This window comes from Oncorhynchus kisutch, linkage group LG3 (genome assembly GCF_002021735.2).
Source record: "Oncorhynchus kisutch isolate 150728-3 linkage group LG3, Okis_V2, whole genome shotgun sequence".
NCBI classification, from domain to species: domain Eukaryota; kingdom Metazoa; phylum Chordata; class Actinopteri; order Salmoniformes; family Salmonidae; genus Oncorhynchus; species Oncorhynchus kisutch.
The window spans coordinates 27,867,248-27,887,557 of record NC_034176.2 but is presented as its reverse complement, the minus strand read 5'-3'; the positions used below and the strand labels follow the sequence as shown (position 1 = coordinate 27,887,557).

Below are 20,310 nucleotides of genomic sequence, written 5' to 3'. Positions count from 1 at the left end.
CATTTCACTAACAATCACAACAAGCAATGAAATACATCATACCCACACCATGTGTGGTTAATGGTTAATATTTGTGTTTATATTGAATTTATCTAAAGTTTATATTCATTACAGGGTATTTCAACAATGTGGGACAAAGTATTCTCACCTTGTGAACTTGTGAGCCAGATGTTCCACAAAGTGATAGATTTCAACCCAGTGGTGCTGCACACTCCCAGATCTGCGAAGTGAGATGACATGTTGATGAGGAGTTTGCATAACATAGTCTGGAGGAAATTGAGAGGTTAAGGTACCGGATTGTGAAAGGGAGTCAGGGGGGGTCGAATTGTACTTTATCTGTAGAAAGGCAGCATTTTCACTATTGTGTGGATACTTCTCTACAGTCAGAGTGTTTGACGTAAAGGCTTGAATGTGCATCAAATATGCACACCAAGCTTTTGCACTTCCTACAATATTTTCTGTAATCAACTAACAGAAAGCATATTTCTACTTAACTTTGTGCTACTTCTTCTGCACATCATGCTGTATCCCCACCTAGTGTACACACTTCATCCTATCCAACCATTACAGTTTGGGATGATGTTTATCTTGGCTGCATGCAGTCTTTCCCTCCCTGTGTGTAATTGTTATACAGTTCCTCAAGCTGTCTGGCTTCACTACTGTAGCAACACTGCGGCCTGTATGCTCTTCCTACCAGAAAATAGCTTCGGAAGCACACATTCCATTTGAACACGTAACCTTGGTTGAAGGGCAACAGTGTACAGTAGTGTATAACTCTGATTGATTTATTAGATAGTTGCCATCTTTGGACTGCCCCAACGATATCATACTGATGCAGAGCAGTGACATCATTCTTCTCAGATTACTTTCAATGTTTTTATAATGAAGCCCCAGTAATGATCTTAGTGTTATTTGAGTCAGGAAAATGATCAGTCATAATACCTGCAGTACCGGTCAACAGTTTTTCTTTATTTCTTTTACTATTTTCTACATTGTAGAATAGTAAAGAAGACATCAACACTATGAAATAACACATATAGAATCATGTAGTAACCAAATAAAGTGTTTTGGAAGACTCTGAAGAATCTTATATTTGAGATTCTTCAAAGTTGCCTTGATGACAGCTTTCCACACTCTTGGCATTCTCTCAACCAGCTTCATGAGGTAGTCACCTGGAATGCATGTGAATTAACAGGTGTGCCTTGTTAAAAGTTAATTTGTGGAATTTCTTTCCTTCTTAATGCGTTTGAGCCAATCAGTTGTGTTGTGACAAGGTAGGGTGGTATACAGAAGATAGCCCTATTTGGTAAAATACCAAGTCCATATTATGGTAAGAACAGCTCAAATAAGCAAAGAGAAACGACAGTCCATCATTACTTTAAGACATGAATGTCAGTCAATCTGGAACATTTCAAGAACTTTGAAAGTTTTTCAATTGCAGTCACAAAAACCATCAAGCGCTATGATGAAACTGGCTCTCATGAGGACCGTCACTTGAAAGAAGACCCAGAGTTACCTTTGCTGCAGAGGATAAGTTCATTAGAGCCTTCATTACCAGCCTCAGAAATTGCAGCCCAAATAAATGTTTCACAGAGTTCAAGTAACAGACACATCTCAACATCAACTGTTCAGAGTAGACTGTGTGAATCAGGCCTTCATTCCATCTGGGTTGTGCCGTGGCGGAGATCTTTGTGGGCTATACTCGGCCTTGTCTCAGGGTGGTAAGTTGGTGGTTGAAGATATCCCTCTAGTGGTGTGGAGGCTGTGCTTTGGCAAAGTGGGTGGGGTTATATCCTGCCTGTTAGGCCCTGTTCGGGGGTATCGTCGGATGGGGCCACAGTGTCTCTCGACCCCTCCCGTCTCAGCCTCCAGTATTTATGCTGTAGTAGTTTATGTGTCGGGGGCTAGGGTCAGTCTTAAATCTGGAGTATTTCTCCTGTCTTATCCGGTGTCCTGTGTGAATTTAAGTATGCTCTCTCTAATTCTCTCTTGCTTTCTTTCTTTCTCTCTGAGGACCTGAGCCCTAGGACCATGACCCGGGACTGCCTGTCTTGATGACAGCTGACCCCAGTCCACCTGGCCGTGCTGCTGCTCCGGTTTCAGCTGTTCTGCCTGCGGCTGTGGAGCCCTGACCTGTTCACCGGACGTGCTACCTGTCCCAGACCTGCTGTTTTCAACTCTCTAGAGACAGCAGGAGAGGTAGAGATACTCTGAATGACCGGCTATGAAAAGCCAAATGACATTTACTCCTGAGGTACTGACCTGTTGCACCCTCGACATCCACTGTGATTATTATTATTTGACCCTGATGGTCATCTAGGAACATTTGAACATCTTGGCCATGTTCTGTTTTAATCTCCACCCGGCACAATCAGAAGAGTACTGGCTACCCCTCATAGCCTGGTTCCTCTCTAGGTTTCTTCCTAGGTTCTGGCCTTTCTAGGGTGTTTTTCCTATCCTCCGTGCTTCTACACCTGCATTGCTTGCTGTTTTGGGTTTTAGGCTGGGTTTCTGTACAGCACTTTGAGATATCAGCTGATGTAAGAAGGGCTTTATAAATACATTTATTTGATTTGATTCATGGTCGAATTGCTGCAAAGAAACCACCACTAAAGGACACCAATAAGAAGAAGAGACTTGCTTGGGCCAAGAAACACAAGCAATGGACATTAGACCGGTGGAAATCTGTCCTTTGGTCTGAGTCCAAATTTGAGATTTTTGGTTCCAACCGCCGTGTCTTTGTGAAATGCAGAGTAGGTGAAAGGATTATCACCCCATGTGTAGTTCCTACCATGAAGCATGGAGGAGGAGGTGTGATGGTGTGGGGGTGCTTTGCTGGTGACACTGTCTGTGATTTATTTAATATTCAAGGCACACTTGACCAGCATTGCTACCACAGCATTCTGCGGCGATACGCCATCCCATCTGGTTTGTACTTAGTGGTACTATCATCTGTTTTTCAACAAAACAATGACCCAACAGACCTCCAGGCTGTGTAAGGGCTATTTGACCAAGAAGGAGGGTGATGGAGTGCTGCATCAGATGACCTGACCTCCACAATCACCCGACCTAACCCAATTGAGATGGGTTGGGATGAGTTGGACCACAGAGTGAAGGAAAGGCAGCCAACAAGTGCTCAGCATATGTGGGATCTCCTTCAAGACTGTTGGAAAAGCATTCCATGTGAAGTTGGATGAGAGAATTGCAAGAGTGTGCTTAGCTGTTATCAAGGCAAAGGGTGGCTACTTTGAAGAATCTCAAATATAAAATATATTTTGATTTGCTTAACACTTTTTTCATTACGACATGATTCCATATGTGTTATTTCATAGTTTTGATGTCATCACTATTATTCTACAATGTCGAAAATAGTAGAAATGAAACTTTTGGCTGGTACTGTACATGTCAATGTCTTTGTAATGCAGCCCCAGTAATGAACTCAGTGTTTTTGGAGTCAGGTAAATGATCGGTCATTATGTGTTTTTGAAGTCAGGTAAATTATCAGTCATTATGTGTTATTGAAGTCAGGTAAATTATCAGTCATTATGTGTTATTGAAGTCAGGTAAATTATCAGTCATTATGCCTACATGCCCGAGTGACTGTGTATTTTAAATTAGGCCAGTCTGACGGGGCTGTAGCAATGTACGGTTGCTCTACGTCACTATGTATGAATTGCTGACAAAATGAGACGCATACTGTTTCTTTTCATTTCATTACAGTGCATGGATTTTTCTCGATTCATTACAGTTACACACAGTTATTAACTTAAAGGTCCAATGCAGCCATTTTTATCTCAAGATCAAATCATGTCAGGGTACCTTAGTGTGATTGTTTTAAATTCAAATGGTCAAAAATACATGAAAATAGCTTTCCAGCTAGCACATAATGTTCTGAGAACCATATGTTTCTTAGAGCTTGGTGAGAACGTGGTTGCCCTGTCGTTATTTTGCAAACAACTGTAATGGAATTTTAATGTTTGTGCTTTTCTTGTAACAAATGTATGTGTTCTATTTATGTGCTGTTATATAAACCAATTTCTGTGTTCATGCTAGTGGCTGACTGAACGAATCCCCACTATCAGTCGCTGCAATTTGGCAGTACGCCCAGACCTTGTTTTGAGAACGAGAACGAAAGATCTCAGTTTCAAGGTCTTAGCTTATAGAGAAGAAGCCTCACGCGTTCTGACTCCTAGAGATGAACATACTTTGGTGCGAAAAGTACAAAGGACCTTATGAAGATGGTGGAGGAAACAGGTACCAAAGTATCCACAGGAAAAACTAGTCCTATATCGACAACCTGAAAGGCCGCTCAGCAAGGAAGAAGCCACTGCTCCAAAACTACCATAAGAAAGCCAACGTACGGTTTGCAACTGCACATGGGGACAAAGATCGTACATTTTGGAGAAATATTCTCTGGTCTGATGAAACAAAAATAGAACTGTTCGGCCATAATGATCATCATTATGTTTGGAGGAAAAAGGGGGATGCTTGCAAGCTGATGAACACCATCCCAACCGTGAAGGACAGGGGTGGCAGCATCATGTTGTGGGGGTGCTTTGCTGTAGGAGGGACTGGTGCACTTCACAAAATAGATGGCATCATGAGGCTGGAAAATTATGTGGATATATTGAAGCAATGTCTCAAGACATCAGTCAGGAAGTTAAAGCTTGGTCGCAAATGAGTCTTCCAAATTGACAATGACCCCAAGCATACTTCCAAAGTTGTGGCAAAAAGGACAACAAGGTCAAGGTATTGGAGTGGCCATCACAAAGACTTGACCTCAACCCTATAGCAAATTTGTGGGCAGAACTGAAAAAGCGTGTGCGAGCAAGGAGGCCTACAAACCTGACTCAGTTACACCCGCTTTGTCAGGAGGCTGACAATAAACATGATTCATTTTAGATCAACTTCAAGAGTCCCTGTGTAAGTATTTCCATTACTCAACCTTCCCACAACTTTCTGGGAATGGTGCAGGATAATTGAGCACTTTGGAACATTTTGAGCACTTTTAAGGAACTTAAAACATTTTTGGGGGTGGTATTATTACTTTAAAAGAAAGTTTCCTAAATGCAAATATGTTTGCATTTCATTTCAATTTTGATAATGTTCTTGGAACATTCTCCAACTTGTCTGACATTGGGAATTTCAATACTTCAGCATGTTTCCTCCAGGTTTCCTCATGGTTCTTTTTCAAATACTGTCCTTAAATTGTTCCAAGAATGTTTCTTAACAATGTTCTTCTGTTGGAATTTCAGTACCTCAGCATAAAGTTTCCTACAGGTTTGGGAGGGTCCAGCCTTCCATTAAGATTAGAAACTTGGTCTGGTTTAGTCTTAACCATATGGATGTGGTAACACATCATTCCAAGATCAAAAGACCTATCCAGGGCCCTCAAAATAAAGATAATTGATTATCAGGAGTCTGGGAGGGGGTTAGAAATAAATTTCCAAGCAATTCAAAATGCATCATTCCACTGTCCAACGGTCATCTACAAATGGAGAAAATTTCAGGCCACTGGCAATCTACCTAGGACAGGTCATCCCACCAAATTCAGCCCAAGAGCTGACCAAAAGATGTCATAGAAAAACACAGGGTAACATGAAGGGATCGACATGCCTCTCTTACCACAAACAATGTGCATGAGTCAACTGTCGGAAAGGGACTTGGCCTACATGGGAGGTCAGGAAGGAAGAAGCCTCTGCTCTCAAAAAATAATACCAAGACACGACTGACGTTTGCCAGACAACACCTGGGTAAAGACTGAAACTACTGGAGCAATGTGCTCGGCACAGATGAGTCAAAAGGGTAGTTGTTTAGCCACAATGCCAGATGCCATGTTTGGCGAAAACAAAATACTGCCTTCGAACAGAAGAACCTCATACCAACCATAAAGAATGGAGGCGGTGTCATTATGGTTTGGGGCTGCTTTGCTGCCTCGGGGCCTGGCCAACTTGCCATCATTGAGTCAACCATGATGTCAACATTGTACCAGAGAATTCTTGAGGAAAAGGTGAGGCCATCTGTCAAATAGATTAAGCTGAACCGAACATGGATATTGCAACAGGACAATGATCCAAAACACAAAAGCAAAGCTTCAACAGAATTGTTCAAAAATAATAAATGGAGGGTTATGGAATGGCCGAGTCAAAGCCCAGATCTCAATCCTGTCAAAATTATATGGGGAGACTTGCATGCAAGAAAGCCCTTAAATATGACAGTTGAAGCAGTACTGTAAAGAATAGGAAACATTTTGAGAGTCGATGTAAGAGACTGATACAGTTCCAAGAAATGTCTACATTGAGTTATTTCAGCCAAAGGGGGCAACAAGCTATTGAAGCTAAGGGTGCACTTGTTTTTTCCGCAGTATGGAATTGCATTTCTGTAGATTTGATGAATGAATGATTGCAAAGTATAATCTTTCAGTGTCATTTGTTAAATTCGTTTTCCTTTATCTGTCAATAGTGTTGAAGTGAAGATTACATAGCCACCTGTCCAAATATGTAGAAAAAAATACAACTTTCCAGGGAGTGTACTTGCTTTTTCACATGACTGTATTTAAAGTCATGTTCTCAAATTGTTAAGAGGATATTAAGACCACTTTAGTAACATTCTAAGTATGTTATTTTAAAATATTATTTGAAAGCGTATACATTCCATTCTCGGCATCAACAAAACTCTCTATCCTCTATTTTGTTAAGTGTGTTCAGGTGTGTTGGCCTCCCCCATGAATTGGCCACACCTGATCTTAATTAGTGCTTGTTTCCATCCTGTTGGCACAGTGTACTAAGTCCATGGATAGAGAAAAGAGATTATCAGTTTGAATCTCACTGATGGCGTATCACAATAAAAAAAAATGTGTTTGCATGATTAATTTCCATGTGTTTTATCTGTGCTTGGAATTTAAAAGGGTTAACCCAATTTAAGCTAGCAGTTTTATTAACAGTCTTATTGAAACATTCCGGGAACATTTTTAAGGAAGTTATTAAAAAAAACTTCCAAATAATCTATAATTTCTGTTCTCAGATTGTTCATAAAACCTCACAGGAAAACGGTCAAGGAACCAGAGTATAACGTTCTCAGAACCTCCCTACAACCTAATTTTTTTTTTTTTTATCAGAAAAGGCTATATTTTCACTTCCGTTCCCAAAACCAAAAACGTGTGTTCACACAACATCCAAGGAACTAAATGTGCTAGCTGGGTTCTTAGCAAAGAGCAATTTCTCAAGCAATAATTTTGCTAGGACTGTCTGGTAGTGGTCTGAGTTGGGAGGGGAAAACTGAAAACTAGCTGTTATTGGCAGACAGGTTTGGAACTCTTTCTTTTTGGTCTCTTAGTGTAATTTACCGCCTGATAATGTCACCAGGCAGGCCAAAACTCCATCCCACCAAAACAGGCTGAAATTTCAGGCAGTCTTTTCAAGCAGTTTACACTAAAAAGGAATTATCATAATATCACAGTAGTATTATTCCAAACTCATAGTGTGTAAATGTATATAAAAACATGAAAATCACATTTTTGACTGCAAATGATCATAGAGAAGAAAACTCACAAAACATTTCTCACCATCAAATTGCCAGACGGTAGGTTAGATACTCTTTCATTCTGTCTGTGTGTTTGTCATTGTTTTAATTCCTGTCTTTACTCCTCTCTTCTTATTTCACTGCCCTATTATCTCTTTTTCCATTGTTAACAGGATACAAGTCTCAGCACAGACAGCGCAGCCAAAAGGCTGAAACACTGAAACATCTGGACCTAATGGAAAAAGGGTTCTGCAGACACAGAGGAGTCATGAACAGACAGAGAATGAAGGACAGTTGGTGAAAAGGGGAGGGATATCAATTCAAACAAAGGAAGAGCAGGTAGAAAAGCGCAGCAGAGGAATGACTACAACAGAATTAGGGGGACAGCAAGTACAAATCCAAGCGAATGCACAGAGTAACAGTGCTGGGTGTCTAATATTCTTGTTGTATTCACATGTATTCTTCTGTTAGCTAAAACAATGTGCACACACACACACAGCAGTAGGTAGTGTATGTAAATGTTCATCATACTCTCTACATCTGTCTTTTGGATCCTACAATTCCATATCTGTCTGAAGTTCCACTTAGCTAAATGTTGTGCCACCACAGAAATGTCTGCCTAGAGTTGGCATTCTGATTTAAAGGGAAAATTGAAAATCAATCATCCAAGAGTAAGAGACTTTTTAAACAATTGAAGAGGGAAAGGCAGGCCCAAATGAAAGAGGAAGAAGCTGAAGCCTGCTCTTCCACATTAGACAGATAATCATCCAAACAATAAGTTATAGTTTTAAAGTATTGAAGTCCAGAAGGTAGCACCATCTATTAGAACCAGATGACGCTCCATTTGTTTACCCAATAATTAGGTCTGTCTCGTCTTTGCTCACAATAATCAGGCCTTTTTAGTGGGGGTTAAGGAAACCAATATGTAATTTGGGTGAACTAACACTACTGTAGAAGTGACAGGGAAACTCCACTGAATTTGATAACCTCAGAGTAGCATAAATGATTGATACAATCCAATGATTGTAGTTGGATTAGCTAAATTCAGCCTCTTTGCCCAACTGTAGTAAAGCATGGAGAATTTTTTGTTGTTCATTTGACTGTTGTGATTCAACTAGAGCTCAGCCTGCACAACTTATACATGTTTGCTGTATGTGACAGATGGAGTATCAAATGTGCCACTGTTCACCAGCAATCCAGATCTATCATGGAACATAAAGGGTGGCCTGAGAACTTTACAAGAAAGCATCTGCTCACGTCATTCATCCCGGCCCAAAGGGGAATTCCACTGGCCTTTTACCCATGCTTACCAAAAATTCACAAGAGACAAATACAGATAGTTGGACCAAATGCTCGATCATTGTCCAACCATCATACTCACCTTGTATAAGATACTGGTTGTCAAAGATACAGGTGTCAGGATAGTGTATTGGAGGCGAAGTCAAGTGCAGGAGAGCAAATATTATGAACAGGCACACTTTTATTATAGTTCCAAAAACAAGAGCACTACATGAAACAAACAGACCATAAAAGTAGAACGCGTAAATTAACACTACCTAAAATGAAAACAATTACACACAAAACATGATGGGAAACAGAGGGTTAAATACAAGTAGCTTAATTGGGGAAATGTAAACCAGGTGTGTATGGAAACAAGACAAGACAAATGGATATATGAAAAATGGAGCGGCGATGGCTAGAAAGCCGGTGATATCGATCGCCGAACGTCGCCCGAACAAGGAGAGGGGCTGACTTCAGCAGAAGTCGTGACAACAGGAACCCAAAAAATATGTTTTCCCAATTAGGTTATATTACATTTCTAGTCCGACTGCATTCAACATTGTATAAAGTATACATAAATATAGCAATTATGTAATATCAGATTGCTTATTTGATACGTGTAATAACCATTGAGAAATGGCATTATTACCAGCATATGGCAAAATAAAATGTAAATTGCTGCATATGGCCCCAGGGGGCATGATAATAACAATAACATTCCTGAATGTGTCTAAGTATGACATCATGACAGATTTTGAAAACACTGAGACTGGCAACGACAGATGTGACAACGAGATGTTTCTGCAAATTAAACATTAATTGTGCTTTGGTAAAATATGAAATAAGATGGTCACTATCTACCTACCCTTAAAGTCGAAGTTCACAGATTTTACAAGGTGCACTCAACAACCAACAGTTCCCCAACTGAACTCTGCCACCAATAGACATGACAAGCAGCAAAGGTGAGGTGGAAATAGGTTGAATGACAAACTCACTTGTCCAGAACGAAGTAGAGGTCAAAGCCCCCGAAGCAGGATGGTTCACCCTGACCTCTGTCCTGGTTGTGCCAAGCGTTACCAGCTGTCAGCACCACCAGCGCACTTACAGCACCAAGCAGCACTGGTAACCAGGAGCCTCTGCACCCATATAAATACATTATTCCAGTTTGGAGGAGCTATTTCACGTGAGAGGAAGATTAACACCACCTTGGAAAACAAGTAGAGAAAAAAGGATTCCTTATTTCTGTATCTTCATCCAATATTCTTCAGCATTGGACATAACTAATCCAAAAGGGTGAAGTGGAAGGCAGAGAATGCACTGATGCTATGAATCCAGTCTGTCTCAATTGAGTCAGGAGGCTCTCATCACTGGCTCGGGGACAAGCACAGGCTACACACACATGCACTGAGCCTCACAGCAGCACACTCCTCTTATCTCGCCTTTTTCTTTTGCCCTTTTCATACTGTTGGGAAGTAGGACAGTGGAAGTGTATTCCAGGCAGCTCCAGAGAAACCTATGTAATTGTGTCTAACTTAAAGCCTCCTTCCACGACTCCCTGACTTTCTTTTCCTTTTTTCTCATGGTTGAGGCAATAATGAAGACAGAGGTGAGAGAAAGACAAACTATCCCCTTCTACTGCCATCTAGTGGTGTCAATCACTACCAGGAGCTCATAAGATCAAATCAAATCAAATTGTATTTGACACATGCACTAAATACAACAGGTGTAGACTTTACCATTAAATGTTTAGTGTTAAGTCTACAACTGTTGTATTCGGTGCATGTGACAAATACAGTTTTATTTGATATTCTCCTGGTATGGAACCTTTTCATACTGACTGTCACCACTAGATGGCTTGTTTGTCTTTCTGAGAGTTTCAGTCTGTTTACCTGAGGAGTGAGTTTACTATAAACCAGCATAAATATACTGATTTTAACTTTCTAATGTGTAGAAAGATAACCTTGAAATGGGAATGGTCTAATTGATTTAACAAACGAAAAGACATTTAATAAATCATCAAATCAATTGTTATTTCTGGTTGCTATGTAGTAAACCCCTCTAAACTTCAAACCTGTTACATTCCATTTCTTCTGCATTGGGAATAGATTAACTAAAAATATCATAACCACAAAACAAATATGTCAATGACCTGAAACAAACACTGTCAGTAAATGTTGTGTAAACTTTTGGGGAAATTTGAATGAAAGCCTGCAAATAGCCATTTTAAGTCGTTTATTTACTGGCTTAAACTAGACTAAAAACTCTCTCACATCTTTGTGTATTGATATTTTTTTATCAAAGTTAGCTGGCTAACTCATTGATTATGCTTTGTAGTAAACCCCCCTGACTTCAAACCTGTTACGTTCAGTTTCTTCTTAATTGGGAATAGATTAACTAAACATTTCATAACCACAAAACAAATAAGTCAATGACCTGAAACAAACACTGTCAGTAAATGGTGTGTGTGGACTTAAGGGGGACATCTGAATTTAAGGTCCATTATGCAACGGTGCAACACTGCAAATAGCCATTTTAAGTTGTTTATTTACTGGCTTAAACTAGACCTTACAAAAACACTCTCACATCTTTGTGTATTGATATTTTTCTGGCAGTAAATGGCATTTAACATCTATCATGACGTTCTTGAAGTAAATAAAGTATGGACACCCTAAGGTGAGGTGCTGAGTAACAGAGGATGATCTTTACAAATGAAACAGAAAGTTGCACACTAACACGTATCTTTATTTTTAATTCGTATCATGATGTTTTTAACATTTCATTTCAACCAACCCAATTCGTCAGACACCAGAACATTCACATTTGACACAAAGTAAGCTGACAACATATTTTATTCATTGTATACTGAGAACACAGCGAAGTAAACAATTCACTTCCCCACAGAGGCGAAGATAGGGCATGAAATGGAGGGATCCCTCTTCTTAACCACCTTGAATTCACATGCCTTTTGGTCCCACTCCTTCATGCAATCAACAGGAAAATCTACAGGAGTTGTATACCTGCAATCAAACAATCAACAAATATGTTTGTTGTGTAAATCAATAGAATTTCACTCATCCAGTCTATTAATAAACCCCTGAGAAACCGTGTGTGGATATTTTGAGAAGATAACAATGGGCAGTATATTCTTTCAGTGTGATAGATACAGACTGGGAAGGCTGAGGGCTACATAGACCATGCATTTTGTAGGTGATAGTATAAAGTTGTACCCCGAGCAGCATGAATTACAAGTGCAGTCCATGCAATCACTGTTCCTCCAGCTGGAACCAATAGGATGCCATGTCTCATCTTTGTCATCACGACAATGGGTGATCTTGCCTAAACAAGAAAATAGTATAGCATACTGTATATGTTTATTGCCTTTTTCAATGTACATGTGTATTTGATGTAGCCTGCGCATCATTCTTTTTAGCCAACATTCCACTCCTTAGCAATCCTGTTATTTGCAAAGAGACTGGCCTTTCTTTAATCTTCAAATATCACCATTCTGTCATTAATGAGCTCGAGGAGATCAGGGGATTTGATTCTGATTTGGTAACCCCCATAGCTATCATCAATCATAAAGTTATGCAAATTGGAACTCTATCTCTATTTTTCTCCACAGATGGATGTTCCAGTGTTGGTGTATGGTTGCTAAGCAACCATTTTTGTTGTCCAGACAAAAACCAGTCTATCAAAAATTGCTAGCTCAAGTCTAAATTCTCAAACGGAATATACTGAACACAAATATAAACGCAACATATGAAGTGTTGGTCCCATGTTTCCTGAGCTGAATTAAAAGATCCCAGGAATTTTCTATAAGCACAAAAGCTAATTTCTCTCCAATTTTGTGCACAAATCTGTTTACATCCCTGGTAATGAGAATTTCTCATTTGCCAAAATAATCCATCACCTGACAGGTGTAGCATGTCAAGAAGTTGATTAAACAGCATGATCATTACACAGGTGCACCTTGTGCTGGGGACAATAAAAGGCCCCTCTACAAGGTGCAGTTCTGTCACAACAAAATGCCACAGATGTCTCAAGTTTTGAGGGAGCATGCTATTGGCATGCTGACTGCAGTAATGTCCTACAGAGCTGTTGCCAGATAATTGAAGGTTAATTTCTCTACCAGGCCGTATGCTGCATCAGATGACCTGGCCTCCACAATCACACAACCTCAACCCAATTGAGATGGTTTGGGATGAGTTGGACCACAAAGGGAAGGAAAAGCAGCCAACAAGTGCTCAGCATATGTGGGAACTCCTTCAAGACTGTTGGAAAAGCATTCCAGGTGAAGCTGGTTGAGAGAATGCCAAGAGTGTGCAAATCTGTCATCAAGGCAAAGGGTGGCTACTTTTAAGAATACACATTTTTGGTTACAACATGATTCCATATGTGTTATTTCATAGTTTTGATGGCTTCAGTATTATTCTACAATGTAGAAAAAAAATAAAAAAAATAATGAAAAACCCTTGAATGAGTAGGTATGTCCAAACTTAGACTTGTACTGTATATTTTAACTTACTAAACTTACTATTGAAAGTAAGAATAATAGAATACACCAGGTGTCATTTCGAAATTTAGTTGTGTATTAGCACTTTTTGTCTTGTTATTTCAGTCACAGACAGTCACTCAATTAGCCATGTCAGCTAACAATTTTTAGATTGGTAGTTAGTCTAATCAGCCATCTTAACTTGTAGTAATCATGGCCAAATCCCGACTGGGGACGCATTGATTTTGTTAGTCATTTTCACTCAGATATCATATTAACATGGATACAAAATGTGTAGAATTGCAGGAAATTATCTTTGAAACTGCTAAAAATGCTCTCAACCCCCAGAAAATGTGTTGTAAAACTGAAAAAAAATTATCTCTGCCCAATTGCAAAATTTGTATAATTGCATTGTTATAAAATTGCTATTTTTTTTTCTCCCACACATGGTAAAATGTGTAGAATTTTAGAAAACGTACTTTATTCCCCATGGCAAAATGTGTAGAGTTGCAGGAAATTTGCTTTAAAAACCCCAAAAGGCTAAGCCTCAAAATACAACAACTTGCTTAGCTAACCGCTAAATGTTTATTTTATTTTATTTGTTATAATTCTAATTCTATTTTTGAGGCTCCACATGTTGTCATGGAATATATGAATGTTATTTCCAACAACCAAATAGCAACTCTGTCGGAAATCCAGCTGCATATTGAACGTTGAGATTGTCGAAAGGCCAGTCTCTTTGGCAAATAACAGGAGTGGAATGTTAGCTAAAAAGACTGGTAACCAGACTATATATATTGTGTGTGTGCATGTGTATGTGAGTGAGAGGGGGTGGGGGGTAATAGTATTTTTCTTTACCTGGCTTCGAGGTCATAGGCTTCACGTAGCAAAAAGCATGGAACAGTGGAAGCAGCACACACAGGATTAAGGCTAGAGCCAAGGACTTCTTCACAGGGAGAAGAGAGGGAAACACATGTTACTGAGGGGAATAAACAGCCATTGGCCTAGCGTTGAACCTTCAAAACAATTCTAGATAAACAACTATCAAAACCAAACTGATACATTTCTACATTTTGAGCTTATCATTGACCCTACCCTAGGTTATAAAATAACGTAATATTTGTACAATGCCCTCCTCTACTATGTAATTTAAATCCACCATCCATTCTGACTTAAAACACATATGTGGGGGTGTTCAGAATATTCATTTTGCCAGCATGATTTATTATGTCCACATTGTGATAAAATTATAAAATGTGCAACTGAAACCCCATCACCTATTTGTCATTAGGAGTTAGAACAAGAACACAGCTTCATCAAGGACGGTTCCAGCTCCTCCAAATTCCTACTAACTTGTACATATCATGCCAAATTTTAAGAAACTTACCATGATTCACAAGAATGTAGACTGGATACTAAGGTAATTCTAGGGATCTTTCAGGGTAGAGAACTTCACAGGCTTGTGGGTCTTTTGGAAGTAGCTTACCTTTGGAAATCAACAAGGGCTGGGTCAAATACTGTCAGTAAATGGTGCACGTGACTTTCGGTAAATCAGAATTTAAGGTCCTCTACGCAACAAAGCAACGTGTAAGTAGCTCTTAGTGTGTATGATATTCAGTTGTAAAATTAATTCAGAGAAAAAAATATTTAAAAATATATAATTTATTGGACATTTTGAAGCTATGAAGTTCCTTGTTTACTGGCTCAACCCAGACTTTACAAACACACACAAACGTTTTGTTCTTCTATCCTCACGGGGACCTAAAATGTATTTCCGTTCAAACTTCTACTCATATTAATCCTAAACCTAACCCTTACCCTAATCTTAACCCCTAACCCTAAACCTAACTCCTAACCCTAGCCCTGAACCTAACAAAGCATGTTTACTCTTTTGTTTACTCTTTCCTCGTCCCCACCCCTTTATTTAATTCTAAAGGTGGGCTACTTCCAAAATACCCATTATTTAAAAGCATGTACTTCCCTACAAGAACTCCAGTAGAATTACATTACAATCCAGTCTACATTGGTGTGAATCATGGTAGGTAATTTTGCATGTTACGTTTTCAGGATATTGAAGGTGAAGGCCTTATATATTTGGTTGATTTTCCATGATATGTAACAACACCAGAAGCTGTGTTCCTGCTAATTTACTGTAATTTACTGTAACTCCAGTAACATACAGTGCATTAGGGAAGTATTCAGACCCCTTGAGTTTTTTTTAACATAAGTATTCAGACCCTTTATTCAGTATTTTGTTGAAGCACATTTGGCAACGATTACAGCAACGGGTCTTCTTGGGTATGACGGTACAATCTTGGCACAACTGTATTTGGGGTTTTTCCCATTCTCTGCAGATCCTCTCAAGCTCTCTTAGGTTGATGGGGAGCGTTGCTGCACAGCTATTTTCAGGTCTCTCCAGAGATGTTCGATCGGGTTCAAGTCCGGGCTCTATCTGGGCCACTCAAGGACATTCAGACTTGTCCTGAAGCCACTCCTGCGTTGTCTTGGCTGTGTGCTTGGGGTCGTTGTCCTCTTAGAAGATGAACCATCGCCCCAGTCTGAGCGCTCTGGAGCAGGTTTTCATCAAGGATCTCTCTGTACTTTGCTCTGTTCATATTTCCCTCGACCCTGACTAGTCTCCCAGTCCATGCCACTGAAAAACATCCCCACAGCATGATGCTGCCACCACCATGGTTCACCGTAGGGATGGGGCCTGGTTTCCTCCAGACGTGACACTTGAAATTCAGGCCAAAGAGTTTAATCTTGGGTTCATCAAACCAGAGAATCTTGTTTCTTTAGGTGTCTTTTGGCAAACTCCAAGCAGGCTGTCATATGTATTTTACTGAAGAGTGGCTTCCATCTGCCCACTCAACCACAAAGGCCTGATTGGTGGAGTGCTGCAGAGATGGTTGTCCTTCTGGATGGTTCTCCCATCTCCACAGAGGAACTCTGGAGCTCTGTCAAAGTGAACATCGGGTTCTTGGTCACCTCCATTCCAGTGTTAATTGCTAAATTGTAATTATTTCGCCACTATGGTCTATTTATTGCCTTACCTCCTTACTTCATTTGCACACACTGTATACAGATTGTCTATTGTGTTGTTGACTGTATGTTTGTTTTATCCCATGTGTAACTCTGTGTTGTTTTTTTGTCACACTGCTTTGCTTTATCTTGGCCAGGTCACAGTTGTAAATGAGAACTTGTTCTCAACTTGCCTACATGGTAAAATAAAGGTAAAATAAATAAATAAATAAATAAGAATTAGAAATAAAAGTGACAAGTAATTATAGAGCAGCAGTAAAGTAACAATAGCGAGACTATATACAGGTGGGTACCGGTACAGAGTCAATGTGCGAGGGCACTGGTTAGTTGAGGTAATATGTACATGTAGGTAGAGTTATTAAAGGGACTATGCATAGACGATAACAACATCGAGTAGCAGCAGTGTAAAAGAGGGGGAGAGGGGAGGGCAATGCAAATAGACTGGGTAGCTGTTTGATTAGATGTTCAGGAGTCTTATTGCTTTGGGGTAGAAGCTGTTTAGAAGCCTCTTGTACCTAGACTTGGCCTTCCGATACTGCTTGCCATGGTGTAGCAGAGATAACAGTCTATGACTAGGGTGTCTGGAGTCTTTGACAATTTTTAGGGCCTTCCTCTGACACCGCCTGGTATAGAGGTCCTGGATGGCAGGAAGCTTGGCCCCAGTGATGTACGGGGCCGTTCTCTCTACCCTCTGTAGTGCCTTGCGGTCGGAGGCCAAGCAGTTGCCATACCAGGCAGTGATGCAACCAGGATGCTCTTGATGGTGCAGCTGTAGAACCTTTTGAGGATCTCAGGACCCATGCCAAATCTTTTTAGTTTCCTGAGGGGGAATAGGTTTTGTTAATAGGACCATGTTAGTTTGTTGGTGATGTGGACACCAAGGAACTTGAAGCTCTCAACCTGCTCCACTGCAGCCCCGTCGATGAGAATGGGGGCGTGCTTTTTTTTCCTGAAGTCCACAATCATCTCCTTTGTCTTGATACCATTTGAAAGGAAACACTTTGAAGTTTGTGGAAATGTGAAATGAATGTAGGAGAATATAACACATTATATCAGGTAAATGTCATGCCTGCTCCCGCTCCCCCTCTCTGGCGCATGAGGGTGCCAGGCTTCCCATCATTACGCACACCATGTCACCATCGTTACGCACATTGGACTCACCTGGACTCCATCACCTTGCTTCTCGTCTCCTAGCGTCTGTCCTCACAGTAAAATATTATACTGTGCAAACAAGAAAACATGCGTGTTCAAAATATGTTTTGTTCCCTCATCTTTGAAATGCAAGAGCAAGGCCATATTTTCAGATAGGATGCAGCAGTGTGTGTGCAATGTTTCAGACTGATCCAGTGAAGAATTACATTACTGCACAATATTTTGTATCGTGTCTGCTAGAAGTTTGCCCAAATGTGCCTAATTGGTCAATTGATACATTTTCAAGTACATAACTATAGAGAACATAAAAAATAGCTATGGTAATAAATAATTCAAGTTTACACGCTCCCAGGAATGTCATACATGATGGATCATTCGCTTATACACTAACTTCCACACATCTAGATGGCCGGGCGAGGTGCGTGTGGATCCAGAGACAGCAGTAGGGTCAAACTGTAGGCACCAGTTCCTACATTTGAACATAAACATTTATTTTATCAAACAAAACAATGCTAGATTTTATCTCTGGGGCCCTCAGGATGACAAATCAGAGCAAGATTACTGAATGTAAGTACCTTATTTACCTTCAGAGGTGAATGTATCAACACAGTTGCTGTGATACAAGTTTTTTGTTGTTGTACACTCTCCTTAAACGCCATGGTATTTTTAAACTAAACTAGCTACGGTTAATTGGACACTGCAGTTAAATTAACAATAATTTAAGCTTTCTGCCCATTTAAGACATGTCTATGTCCTGGAAAGTTGGCTGTTGTATACTACTTCATGCTAGTCACATTAGCGTACGTTAGCAACAACCGTCCTGGTTTAGGGACACCAATGCCATAGAGGTTAAAGCACCTTTGGCAGCAATTATAGCCTCAAGTCTTCTTGGGCTATAAGCTTGGTACCCCTGTATTTGGGGAGTTTGTCCCATTCATCTCTGCAGATCCTCTCCAACGTTGCTGCACAGCTATTTTCAGGTCTCTTCAGATATGTTCGATCTCCCAATTCCTGCCGCTGAAAAACATCCCCGCAGCATGATGCTGCCTCCACCCTGCTTCACCTTAGGGATGTTGCCAGGACAAATAGGTCAATCTTGGTTTCATCAGACCAGAGAATCTTGTTTCTCATGGTCTGAGAGTCCTTTAGCAGCCTTTTGACAAACTCCATGTGGGCTGTCATGTGCCTTTTACTGAGGAGTGGCTTCCATCTGGCCACTCTACCATGAAGGCCTGATTGGTGGAGTGCTGCAGAGATGGTTGTTTTTCTGGAAGGTTCTCCCATCTCCAAAGAGGAATTATGGGGCATTGTGTGTAGATTGATGATGGAAAAAAAAGATTTGATCAATTTTAGAAAAAGCTGGTAACGTAACCAAATGTGTAAATGTCAAAGGGTCTGAATATTTTCCGAATGCACTGCAAGTAGCCTAATGGGGTTTCATTTTGATATGATAATGTGGCCATAAAAATAAATACTGCAAAATCACCTTTGTTTGAGTCTGAATGGATGTTGGATTTAAACGACACAATAGAGAAAAGACATTGGAAAAATAAAGTTACCTGTATTTATTTTCTAGAGTAGGGTCAATTAACTATTATTTTAACATGTTTAAATGTGTCAGTTCCCTTTTCTAGTTCTTTATCTTCAATGTTTTGAAGGTTCAACGGTAGACCAATGGCTTGTTTATTCCCCTCAATAACATACATTTTCCCTCCCTTCTCCCTGTGAAGAGGACCTTGGCCCTAGCTTTAATTCTGTGTGCACTACTTCCACTGTTCCATGCTTATTGCTACAGGAAAGCTATGACTTCTGACCCGGGTAAAGTAAAAGACTAAGCTAACCAGCTAACCACCTTCATAAACACAAACCTTTTTTAATTACGCTAGTACATTGAAAAAGACAACAAACCGACACAACATGTTAAATTGTTTTCTTGTTCAGGCAAAACCCATTGTCGTGACGACAAGGACAAGACATCCTGCTGGTTCCCGCTGGAGGAACAGTGATTGCATGGACTGTGATTGTTTAGAATGCTGCCAGGGGTAAGTACAGTAAACACAGCCTTATTCTAGCACCCACCAAATGCATGGTCTATGTAGCCCTCAGCCTTCCCAGTCTGTATCTATCACACTAAAGGAATATACAACCCATTGTTATCTTCTCAAAATATCCACACAAGCTATCTCAGGGGATTATTAATAGACTGGGCAAGTGAAATTCTATTGATTTACACAACAAAATGATTTGCTGATGTTGATTGTTTGATTGCAGGTATATGACTCCCGTAGATTTTCCTGATGATTGCATGAAGGAGTGGGACCAAAAGGCATGTGAATTCAAGGTGGTTAAGAAGAGGGATCCCTCCATTTCATGCCCTATCTTCGCCTCTGTGGGGAAGTGAATTGTTTACTTCGCTGTGTTCTCAGTATACAATGAATAAAATATGTTGTCAGCTTACTTTGTGTCAAATGTGAATGTTCTGGTGTCTGACGAATTGGGTTGGTTGAAATGAAATGTTAAAAACATCATGATACGAATTAAAAATAAAGATACGTGTTAGTGTGCAACTTTCTGTTTCATTTGTAAAGATCATCCTCTGTTACTCAGCACCTCACCTTAGGGTGTCCATACTTTATTTACTTCAAGAACGTCATGATAGATGTTAACTGTCATTTACTGCCGGAAAAATATCAATATACAAAGATGTGAGAGTGTTTTTTTAAGGTCTAGTTTAAGCCAGTAAATAAACAACTTAAAATGGCTATTTGCAGTGTTGCACCGTTGCATAATGGACCTTAAATTCAGATGTCCCCCTTAAGTCC

At 40.0% G+C, this 20,310-nt stretch overlaps 1 protein-coding gene and 1 long non-coding RNA gene across 4 annotated transcripts in view; one reads left to right on the top strand and one right to left on the bottom strand.

The window, feature by feature from the left end:
* The window catches only part of LOC109873652 (anthrax toxin receptor 1), a 55,428-nt gene extending 40,379 nt beyond the window's left edge, over window positions 1-15,049 (bottom strand). The window contains exons 1-5 of one of the 3 annotated variants that reach the window (XM_031819918.1): window positions 14,682-15,049; window positions 14,153-14,240; window positions 12,030-12,138; window positions 9,798-11,819; window positions 149-220 (exon numbers count right to left, since the gene is read on the bottom strand). In XM_031819918.1, coding sequence (XP_031675778.1) covers window positions 149-220; window positions 9,798-9,958 — 233 coding nt within the window. In that variant the 5' untranslated portion in view covers window positions 9,959-11,819; window positions 12,030-12,138; window positions 14,153-14,240; window positions 14,682-15,049. The other 2 variants (XM_031819921.1, XM_031819919.1) reach the window with 2 other exon arrangements.
* Window positions 15,050-15,225: 176 nt separating this feature from the next.
* On the top strand, window positions 15,226-20,055 carry LOC109879473 (uncharacterized). The gene is made up of 4 exons (XR_002253537.2): window positions 15,226-15,332; window positions 19,219-19,306; window positions 19,430-19,530; window positions 19,760-20,055. It is a non-coding gene; the product is annotated as an uncharacterized LOC109879473 (long non-coding RNA).
* Window positions 20,056-20,310: the final 255 nt, after the last annotated feature.